The sequence below is a fragment of the Myzus persicae genome, unplaced genomic scaffold, assembly GCF_001856785.1.
Source record: "Myzus persicae strain clone G006 unplaced genomic scaffold, MPER_G0061.0, whole genome shotgun sequence".
NCBI lineage: Eukaryota > Metazoa > Arthropoda > Insecta > Hemiptera > Aphididae > Myzus > Myzus persicae.
Genome location: NW_019104036.1, coordinates 109,705 through 121,898, shown reverse-complemented (window position 1 = coordinate 121,898; position 12,194 = coordinate 109,705). Strand labels below are relative to the sequence as shown.

Genomic DNA, 12,194 nt, shown 5'->3' with positions numbered 1-12,194 from the left:
AGTTTTTTCCTGTAATATTTATCCAACTTAACAAATACGCGCTATCTCGTCCTCATGATAATAATATTAACGTTTTATCACCGATACCTACGTTTGTTATTATCGACATTAGCATAATAAAAAACTTGCGTAGGTACTCTACCAATTATGTATATATTTTTATATCAATATTCTTTATCCGACGTTGTTCAAATTTGAAAACAATACCCGATATATACTCGATTTTTGGATTTTTTTTTTGTTGGTAAAATCATAATATAATAATATACTCTTATCTTTGTACATTTTACGTTTGCCATACTATATTATTGGATTAGATCGTTTCGTTTTTCACAATTATTGTTGTTGTGTTTATAAATTGTTATTTTATGGTGTTATAGTCTTACCACATATCGTCCCGTTTTCTGTTGACGAGAAAGTAAGGTCTGGTGATAGCATACAGTTAAACTGTCACGTTTCGAAGGGAGATAAACCCCTAGAGCTTAACTGGCTATTCAACGACGACGAACTCTCCTCGGAACTGAGCGTGACGACAACCAAGCTCGGTTCAAGTTCTAGTGTACTTACCATCAGTACCGTGTCTGCAGCACACACGGGGAAATATACCTGTATAGCTTCTAATCGAATCGGATCTTATGACTATTCAACGTACATAAACGTCGATGGTACACATTTTAAATTTAACAAAAGTTTTGCTTGTGATTTATAGCGTTGCTCTATAATAGTGTTATCCTTAATACTTAACGTCTGATATTTTATTTGTCATCTAACTTATTCATAGATGGTAATGCTAGTATGTACTGTTAATAGTTTTGCCCGTAACCATTTAATTTAAATTATTCCTTTAATTATTCTTTTTATTTTGATCGATAAACCTAAATAGGCTATAACACATAGATGCCGAACGTATAACCATGATGTGTATGGGTAGTTTCAGATTCAAATTTCAAAGTTTATATAGACGGTTGAGAAATCTTGAAAAATTTACGATTCCCCTACGAAGCGTTCATTTCTGAGTACCTACTATCTTTTATGTAACCACATAATATATTCACGTTATTGTTTAATATTGTCCACACGTATCACGTAATATAAAATAATTGTCTTGCAATTTGTACACATGAACAATTCCATCTCAAAGTCCCTCCCAAGATGACGCCTTTTTCATTCGGTGACGATATTCCCGAGGCCGGTGAAACGATTTCGATCCAGTGTACCGTGTCTTCCGGAGACATTCCCATCGAATTCTCGTGGACGTTCAATGGTAAATCGACCAGTGACTTGGCGAACGTTTTCGTATCGAAAACCGGACGTCGAGTCAGTTCGTTAACTGTGGAATCTTTGACGGAGAAGAACGTCGGAAACTATTCGTGTCTTGCCAGAAATATGGCTGGCGAAACTGGCCACACCGCGTCGTTGTACGTGAACGGTAACTAGATAATATGCTGATAAAAATCCGGGCGGTAGTAAATGTATATTATATATAGGTACATGAACCTAGCATGCGCACTAGTATGGCAGAAATCTTTGCAGATAGTTGTCAATATCGTGTGTGGGACGATCCTTTTGACTACTGCGGGTTACAATGATTTTGAATGAAAAAAATCAAATTTCTTTTGTTAGTAGTTTTCCAATGTTTTTAATATCATTCGATCGGAAGAAAAATAACATTTTCTTGTAACATTTAATTACATAAAATATACCAAATAGTACCGAATAGTTTTTCTATCTGTATTAACTAGATGAGTGAACAGAAATATTTTCAGAATTGAATCGCCCGCGCGGATGCTAATTTTCTACTATTCTATAAACTTTGAATTTTGATATTATTATCATTGATAAATAAAATGAAAACATTTTGGTCGATATTCAAAGTTCATATAATCGAATAAAATGTTATTCTACTTCCGACAGTGAAATCATAAATATAATAAAAATTAGTTTTGTTATTCCAATAACACACAAAAATCTGCTTAGTCCAATAATTATTAGTGTAGTCTTCGGTTAAACCGATCATCCCTTACACCTACTTATAATGTAAAGTACACTTTTTGTGATGATGATTTGGTGGTAAATGTGCAGAGTGATTCTTATCTAGCAGAACCCTCGGTATTCGTTAACCCAACATAACCTTAATGTCCCTTATCCGACCAACTAGCAGTCCCGCAAATTTCATATTATATTATATTATATTATCCCAACACGATTCCGTACGATTTTTTTATGCAACGTTATCATTCAATTTGTAAGCTCTCTTAATCAAATTATAAGTTATAACTTAACAGTAAAAATTGACGTGATGCCTAATGTGATCAGTCCTTATCACCTATACTACGATCTTTGGGAAACATGCACCGACGATTTACTAAAAATCCCTAGAACCAGTCACTGGTTGTATCTTTATTATACATAAATTTAAAATAATAATTTGAAAATAGATCAAAATATTTTAAGCAATTCATTAATCATTATAATTAGGGCTCATAGTATTTTTTTTTAACTTTTATACTTTTAAATTACCTATTATTATTTATAAATAATAGTAAGTTGCTATAATATTCGATTTAATGTGATGTTTTTTTTGGAAAAATGGATTATAGAATATACTATTAAATTTACTTTGGACCGTTTATAATGTTGCTAGCATCTTACGAACAACACAATATATTAGTATCAAATTAAAGCTTAATATGAACGTTCCTACAAAATCTGATATTCAAAAACACATCTCTGACTATTATGAAATGGACCGAGTCAAAATATCTAACAAAACAGTTACTATTTCTGTCCCACAAAAAACCATAATAATATGTGCTTTACAGTAATTTATGTTTTGTTTATATTAGGCCTGTCATGTTTTTCGACATTATATTATTATATCATGTTGTTGTTTATATTATAATATTATCCCGTCGGACTTACGGCGGTCCATTTCTCTCTTTCTCTGTTCCTGTCCGACGCCTGTATATTGTTGTTTATGTTTTTTTATTGTTTTGTTGGCGTGCCCACCTGCAGTTTTCCCGAAAATAAAACCGTTCACGTTCGGGGACACGCCAGTGTTCGCCGGGCAGTCCGCCCAAGTGGCCTGTTCGGTTTCGGAGGGAGACTCTCCGCTGGAGTTGTCGTGGACATTTGACGGGCCCCAGGACGTGTTTGGTCTGGGCGTGTCTGTGGTGAACATCGGCGCGAAAACGAGTCTGTTGTCAATCGACAACACCGACTCCGTTCACCGGGGAAATTACACTTGTCGCGTTGCGAATCGCGCGGGCCGGGCGTCTTATACGGCCGGCTTGAACGTACACGGTACCTATACCTATACCTATACACTTACGGTTGGACCGCATTTCACCCGGGTGGCGGATCGCTATACGTTTTTCAGCATGTGACGAATACCTACTAATTGTCAGCTGCAAGTTGCAACTATATATTATTATATAAAACAATCGAATATATACGGTGATTCGCCAAGCATGCTCACCACTATTTTTCCTTAAATAATGAATTTATTCAAATTCTGTTTTTTGGAAATGTCAATATACTCAAAGACCATATTTTCGGATTCTTGAATTTTTTGTATTACTTAAGGAGTGTTCTATGGCGATACAAACTTCTATTTTTTTGGCTGCAACTTGTTTGCGCACATTTTATAATTTTTACCTGAAAAATCGGAACTCATTTGCGCACACGGTTATCCTAAATGTACAACTGGTTTGCGCACACGAAAATAAGGCTATATGACATAAGCGCCAAAGGTGCAAAAATGCAAGGCTGGGCATTAACGAGTTAAAAAGTTAAAGTTAAGTTAATAAGTTAATTTTATATTAACTTTTTAACTTAACTAGTTACTTTTGGCTTTTCATTAACTTAACTGTTAACTGTTAAAAATGACATATCATTTGCGCCAAAATAAATATTTTATATAAGTAGTTTTTCTAAATTGATATATCTTATAAAAATGATATTATATATGTATACTATATTATACTAATATTATTTTCTATAAATAGTTATTTGAAAATTGCTGTCTTATAAGAATATTTTTATATAGAATATTAAAATATAGAATATTTTAACAATTATTATCAATAATAAGCAAGTATTAACATGCATTTTTAACCACACCTAAGAATATATTCATAGACAGTCCTAAAGTCTGTTAAGTGAGAAGGAAAATGTATGTAGGTACTTTAATAATTTACTTATTAAGAGGGTATTAAAAGGTTAGGCCATAAGGTAACTGTGCGCAAACCATGTGCATGTTTACGGCTCAACTGTTCCCAAACCAGTGGTAGTATTGTGCCCAAAAAGTTGTCTTTTTGGTATTTGTGCGCAAACCAGTACCGCCCATTTTTTTAATGAGAACCCCCTATTTTATTGTAAATTAAAAAGCGGATTATTTTTTTTGAAAATTTCGATATACCGCAATCAAAATTCAAATGAGTAGTTTCTTATTTATCAAAATGTTTGTATTAAGGATAATAACCTTTAAAAACTTTAAATTTGGTTTTACTATTGATTATAGTTGGGCCACTTTTACAAACTATTAATTTATATTAGATTTATCTTAATATTTATATCTTATAAACTCATGTCTATGGACCTCTTATCCTTAGAACTTAAAATAAAATAACTCGATCAAGAATTACTCTTACAAATTTAGATTTTAATACTTCAATAATTTGAGAAAAATTATCTACTGTGTAATTTATAGTTAAATAAAAGTGTTCTCATTTGAAAAACAGAAGTTTGTGTATCCACAGAACACTCCTTAAGTAGTACAACAAATCTCGAGAATTTGAAAATATGGTCTTAAAGTATATTTAAAAATTTTAAAAATCAGATTTTGAATAACTGCATTATTGAAAAAAAGGGGTGAGCATGCTTGGTGAGTCACCCTGTATGTACGCATATTATATTATTTTATTATATTAAAGCTATATATCGTAGTCCATAGACCATAATACCCGCATATTCCCCATCACCTGCCCGTGGCTTGAGGCTGCAGTCGAACTTTTACAGTATTAATTGTTTGTTGCATTTTACTGTGGCATTTCATCGATATTTCGTCCAACGACAATAATATTATTGTTTATTATAAAATCTACCGCCATGATAAGTGTCCAAATTTATGTATATTATTATACATTTTTTTTAGGGGAAATTTAAAAGTTGTCTGCTTTGAATCAAATTTACTGAAGAGCCCGATCCTGTTTATCCTAACACTTCCTCTGTTTCGTAAAATCCATAATTATTTCGTTTAACGATTATTTGATTGTTATTACCTTACCCTATAAATGTATCCTACCCTTCTTACTACGCGCGATCGTTATTCCCTCAGCAACGCATTATTTTGGGAAAAAAGTCGGTACCTAGTTACCAATTTATTTGATATATGCGTATTTTACTGAATGAACGTACAAGCATTTTTTTAGTGCGTACCTATGAATCCGAGCTCTCTATGTTATATTTCTATTGTTTCCATCAAGTTTTGGGGATCAATTGATTTCCTCGAGACTATTATTAACAAATACAAACCACCATAACCGTTTTTCATCACGTTTTTTTACTGTTAAGATTAGGAATTTGTTTTTGTTTTTTTTAGTACCTCCTCGTATCGTCCCGTTTGCGTTTGATGAGCCTATATATTCCGGCCAATCGGCACAAATCACATGCTTGGTGTCCGAGGGTGACGCCCCTTTGAATATATCTTGGTGGTTTCGCAAATCCGAAGAGTCTGAACTGAGACCGTTGCCCGCTGGCATATCGGTGAACAAAATGGGTAGTAAATTGTCCATGCTATTCATCGAGTCCACGTCTTCATATTTCGCCGGAAATTACGCGTGTGTCGTAGAAAATCGAGCCGGGAGTTCTAAACACACATCCGCGTTGAATGTCCACGGTAAAACGACCACTATCTACAGCCTTATAACTATATACAACTTCGCGGCTTGAATGAATGCTTTTTGGTATTGGAATGCGTATAAGATCCGTTGTATCTATCTATTATAACATCATATAGCAGGGATTGGCAACTAAAGCGGTCCACGCTGGTAACCTAACCATCTTAAAATGTATAAGATATCGTTTACATAAATGAGCTACATAATAAAAAAATGATTTGAAAGACATTTTCTTTGGTTTTTTTACGTGAAAAAAAAATCTACAAATTGATCTTATTTAATCTGTTATTATAAATTGAAAATAATAATAATAAAGCATGGCATTTTTATTTTAAATTAGTATTGTAATAACATAGGAATATATACCTATAATAATATAGAACAAATAATAAAAAAATAAAGCCTTAGATTCTCAGCAGGACATTTTGATTATGATTTGCAATGTATACCCAATGATTAATAAATAAAATATAATATATTTTTATAAGTAAATTAGCAAACGAATAGAAATAAAAAATGTTCATTAAAATACAATAATATACAGCCCTCGGGCTTGGAAGTTTTTAAAACTGGCCTTTTGTTAAGTCTTTGGGTTGCCCGTCCCTGTTGTTGTTATATGCTATAGTAATATTATGTTATTGCGTCCAGCTGCAGTCTTTTCCGCGCGCGCGCATACCACTCTGTATTCACGACGCACAATCCGCGCTCCCGGTGTATATACACACATATACAGTCAAAAACGTCATTTTTCATCCCATTCGCGACGCGTGCGTGGGCATCGATTTTTTTAGTTCTGTGAGATACGGTTTTAATTTCGACCCTTAAACCATTTTTGTTTTTTCAAAATTCGCCATGATTTTTATTTTTAGTTCTGTATTTAATAGTAGGCAGTCATTGTGTCACGGTGATCGGAAACTACAGAAACCCGTGCACGACGTGTACCAGCCGCAAGGCCGTAACTGAAAACAATTTTTTTTTTTTGGGGGGGGGGTGGAGGGTCCAATATTTTTTTAATATAAATACTATACACTCATTATTTGTGTGTTCAATGACTGTTTATTCTCGTGATTATTGCTTTAACGAAAATATAAAATTATTCTCCATACAACAGTCAATACCTCCTACCTATATTTAAACAATATTTACCTCTAAAATGTGTTCTAATTTTAAAAAAATTCAGGGGGGGTCCGGAACCCTGGTCCCCCCCCGCCACAGTTACGGCGTAAGCGAGGTGCACTGTACTGTATGACGGTCGACCGCTTGTGTTTCAGTTGCCCCCCGAATAGAGCCGTTCAGCTTCGGCGATCCCGTGTACGACGGACAGTCGACGCAGGTAACGTGCTTCGTTTCGGAGGGCGATACGCCGTTAGACTTGTTCTGGACGTTCAGCGGCCGCGCCGGCCCGGCCGCCTCGCCGCTTCGAGGCGGCGTTTCCGTTAACAAAATGGGAAGCAAGGTGTCCATGCTTTACATCGACGCCGCCTCGTCGTCCCGTCACGCCGGCAACTATACGTGCGTCGCCACCAACCGGGCCGGTCGCGCTGACCGCACGGCCACGTTAAACGTCCATGGTATAAAACTGCACGGCGGTCACTACCAACCACCGTTACCGTGGTTATACCGGTTGCCATCCAGTCCTTTACTTAGATTGTTTTATATAATATCATAATATAGTATCAACTATGTAATAACATATACCTACTGCCCTGATATGTGGACAAATGTTTGTGTCCTCGGTGGCTGCAGAATCCCGTTTTGTTTGAACGTGCAGTGCCTGCAGTTGTGCTTTTGTAGACGTTGTTTACGATATGACTTTTCATTTTCCATTTTTTTTCCAGCGTTTCGGTAACCGCCATCGCCACGGCCGCACTTTTTTAGGTTCTGCGCCTCCCCCCCCCCTCCCGATATCTACTATGAAATGGTCGGGTTTCATGTACATAAGTATACCTACCTCTTTCCGACTACTCCTACCTATAAATACTACATTTATTTCGTTACGGATTGGGTTCCCATTTTGTTCTGGTTACAAGGAATTGATGAGTCGAAAGCGTTTATCACAATATAGTTTTAATGCGCGTGTTTTTATTTAAAACAATACCTTTATTAAATCAACAAAAATAAATTTGGCACATTTTATTAATTCAATAATTTTTTTCTCTCTCGAATGTCGACCAAATCGTCATAACATTTTCATGGTATTTCTTATAATTATTTTTTAAAAAAAACATACAAATATCAGTTGGATACCCCTAATCTGATTTTCTATTTTCTAGATATTTATTCATTTTTTTAAACATACCTATTATTTTTTGACGTTAGAGGTAAAATAATATTTCTTGTAAAGATTGCAATAATAGGATTGCCTAATATTAAAAATAACAAAGGTACCTACAGTTCTTAAAATTATTTTATATGAATACAATCCCACATAGGTAGGTATATAGGTACCGATTTATTGAATAAGTCTCACCTACCCATCTGTCTGCACGATGTTGGTCACGAATATTAGGATAGAGGATTATATTTTATTCGATTCTCGGCCGGCCCAAGCATTTTTTGGTGTCGTTCCACTGCGACCTGGAGGTCGTTAAATAATATTTTCGTCTTCCTTACATTTTTTCTTTTTGCAGTATCGTATAGTACAATAGAGTTATAGATACTATTGTTACCATCTAATTTTTTTTTATTATGATGTCCTCTGACGGCGGTTTTTTCGTGCGCGCGTGTGTGTGTGTTGCAGTCAAACCGGAAGTCGAACCGTTCTCGATTACCGATAGTACGTTAAATGAAGGGGGATCGACGAAAATCTTGTGTTCCGCCTCATCCGGAGACACGCCGATGCACTTCTCGTGGACCGTCGACGGCCGTCGATTGGCGGACGCGGCTAACGGTGACCGTCTCAAAGTGCAGCGGTTGGACGAATTGACTTCGTTGCTTTCGTTGACCAAAGCGTCGCCGGAAAACGCCGGAAACTATAGCTGCGTCGCACGAAACGAAGCTGGTTCCGCCTCGCGCACAGCTACTCTGAAAGTCATGGGTAAACCAATAATACGCCTGCCTTTACATGACCGTAGCCATTTTCCTCCAGAAATGAGATATCGTAATGTATTAATCCGCATTGCCCATTTTCCTCAAAAAATAAAAATAAAAAATAAAAACAAATACAAAACAATTCTTGACCATTTTCCTCCAATGTCCATTTCCTCCCATTATTTAAATAAGAAACTGTCGCACTCTTTTTAATTTGAGTAAATCCATATCATTGTCAGGCCAATATTATTTTTTTATTTGTAGTTTAACACATCGAATATGAAATTATTGATTAATTAAAATTAAAAATCATTTTGTTAAAACAAAGTAAAATATTATTGATTTATAATAATTAAAATATAATAAACAAATTATCATCTATTTTTTTATTACCAATATATATTTAATAATATTAATACGAGTGTTATAAATTAGCTCATATTGAAGTACATGAATACAAATCAACTAATTTTCGTCATCATTTCATACGCATGAAACAAATAATATGATAGTCTTAATATTTAAAAAATTAAAATTAATACTTTAATATGATCATAATATTTGGAAGAAAATAGACATAAATCAAGTTCAAAACATTGTGTGAAGGAAAATGAAAGGTGCCTTTCTGTTTTTGGAAGAAAATTAACAGTGTAGGAATACGGTATCTCATTTTTTTGAAGAAAATGGTCCCGCCCGCCTATATATAACACGATATTGTAATTGGGTATTTCTCGCAAGTTCTTCGTCGCGAATTTATTTTGTGGTTTTTCTTTCTTATTTTTTTTCTTGCATTCTACGGTATAAAGTATGGTCGTTCGACGTACAATAATATTCTCATGTATCGTTTTCGCTGTGCCGGCAGCCAGTCTTCACCTAATCAACGCGCTCGCAATGATGCCCGCCATCGAGTTTTCCGATAGGAATTTGGCGCCTAAAGACATAATATATTATAAACGCATTGCCACGTAGGTAATAATAATATATTATATTAATACGGGTACGTCTTATAAATGATACCCATGGGATATACTGTATACATGTGTGTGCGACGTGTGTGTACGAGTTTCGGATTCTTTTTCATCAAGGTCCAGCGACCCATATGTATACCCACGTGATTTCGTGTGGTAGGTACGTATCGATATACCATACCACGAAAGTCTCGCAGGTACTCATAAACTAATACTTTTAGATATGGTGTTCATCTACGTATCGAAAGTTGTAAGACTTATCGTGCCCGTATTATTTTTTAATGGTCGCGCATTTAGAATTTAAAAAATACTTTTCCTAAATATTGAATCCAACCGTCATTATCCGTCCTACACCATCCTTTCTGTTGCTTATAGTGTAGTCGCTTGAATTTATCATAATACTAAGTGCATGCAATTAATACCTATATAATGTAACGTTATTATCATACGGTGGTTTTTTATAACATTTTTGTTTTTTGTTTGATAACAATTTTTAATGTGTAGACATTTTTCAAAATATGTATTTACCCCACAAAGCCACAACTGCGTTTTTTTCTTACAACAGTTATTACACAGCGTGAAGATCAAATTACAGTTTATTCAATTTTTATCTATAAAATTATCAAACGTTTTTATATTTCTTTAATTTACAATATATTGCTTCTTTGACGTTTTTCAATGGAACCATCCAGACTTGTAGATATTCACTATTGTTCAAAATATTGTAGACAATTTGTTTTTCAAATTTCTTCTTTGTCCTTAAATTTTACTTAACTTGATTACGTATTTACGTCCCTAACTTTAATATTATGTAATCTGTCTACACATTTATATTATTTTTTGCTGATTATTATACGTAGTTAGTACCTACCTACAGTTTTACTACTGCATTTTATTTCCTAGCACGCTTTTACGCACTAAAAATTAAGTTTTTCTTTGTGATGATGAATTCAAAGTCGTTAAAAACATATATTAACTTTATATACTGTTAATGGTATATGTATTTTTTTGCATAAAATATAATCTATTAATTTCATCACCAGAAAAGCTTTATTTTAAAAACTATTAACATCAAGTGGCAAGAGTTTCAAAATTTTATTTTTTGGTTATCTATTTATTACTATACATTTCAGATAAAAACTGTCTTGTATGCGTTAATTACTTATAGGTTAAATGTAATTTTCCAAACAACACATACACTATATGTATATATTGTTTATATACCTATAATGTATGTTTATAAACATTAAATTAATATTAAAAATAAATAGACTCTTGCTACTCCGTTACTTTAAGTCCAAGTTCATTATCTAAATAGTTATGTTTTTTTTTATTTAGTTCCTCCCAGGTGGATACTCGAACCTACTGACAAAGCATTTGCACAAGGTGGTGATGCAAAAATTGAGTGTAAAGCTGATGGGTTCCCTAAGCCTCAAGTGACATGGAAAAAAGCTATCGGTAAGTATTTTTTTATGAATTGACTATTTGATGACTAAACCAGCTATACTCAACCTGCGGCCCGCCAATGGCCCAAACAGAACTCATTAAATTGATAAAATGTCAAAACTAATATAAGTATAAAATAGGCAACTAGAGACCAGATGTATACAAAATAGTTAAAGAACTATCTCAATGTCAAAATTCCCAGTAATTTAAAATAAATATTTAGTTTTTTACTATACATTTTCGATATACAAATGCATATTTAATTGTTTTTTTTTTTAATCGCCGTTCCGCTCATTTTAACTATTGCGTCCCGCGTAATATTTTAAAATATTTTATGTGGCCCAAATAAAAAAAAGGTTGTGTATGGCTGCTCTAAACAATTATTAAATTTAATATTTGTTCTACAGGTAATTCTCCGGGAGATTATAAGGACATTAAAGATTTAAAACCAGGCAGTGATGACATTAAAGTTGATGAAGGAACATTGTCGATCCATAATATTCAAAAAAATCATGAAGGTCACTATTTGTGTGAAGCTGTTAACGGAATTGGTTCTGGACTGTCTGCGGTTATCACTATCAGTGTACAAGGTGAGGGGTAAAAAATAATTATAATGGAAGTATTTATTTACTAATTTTGGAACTTGAATTAAGCTCCACCACATTTTGAGATAAAGGCAAGAAATCAAACTTCTGAAAAAGGACAGCCTGCTGTTTTGGAATGTATGGCAAAAGGAGAAAAACCTATTGGAATTGTTTGGAATATGAATAACAAACGACTAGATGCTAAGGAAGAAGAAAGGTATTATGAAATTTAAAGAATCTTATTGAATTAAATGATAAATATATCA

General features: G+C 33.9%; 1 protein-coding gene across 50 annotated transcripts in view; it reads left to right on the top strand.

Annotated features, from left to right (window-relative positions):
- LOC111037870 (Down syndrome cell adhesion molecule-like protein Dscam2) overlaps positions 1-12,194 on the top strand; it is a 65,757-nt gene that overhangs the window by 44,198 nt on the left and 9,365 nt on the right. For 25 of the 50 annotated variants that reach the window (XM_022320699.1, XM_022320700.1, XM_022320701.1 and 22 more), the window contains exons 12-15: positions 7,172-7,471; positions 11,237-11,356; positions 11,752-11,934; positions 11,998-12,145. In XM_022320699.1, the coding sequence (XP_022176391.1) occupies positions 7,172-7,471; positions 11,237-11,356; positions 11,752-11,934; positions 11,998-12,145 (751 nt within the window). Of the gene's footprint in view, positions 1-380; positions 666-1,141; positions 1,430-3,015; positions 3,304-5,602; positions 5,900-7,171; positions 7,472-8,640; positions 8,938-11,236; positions 11,357-11,751; positions 11,935-11,997; positions 12,146-12,194 lie in introns of all 50 variants that reach the window. The other 25 variants (XM_022320709.1, XM_022320688.1, XM_022320686.1 and 22 more) reach the window with 6 other exon arrangements.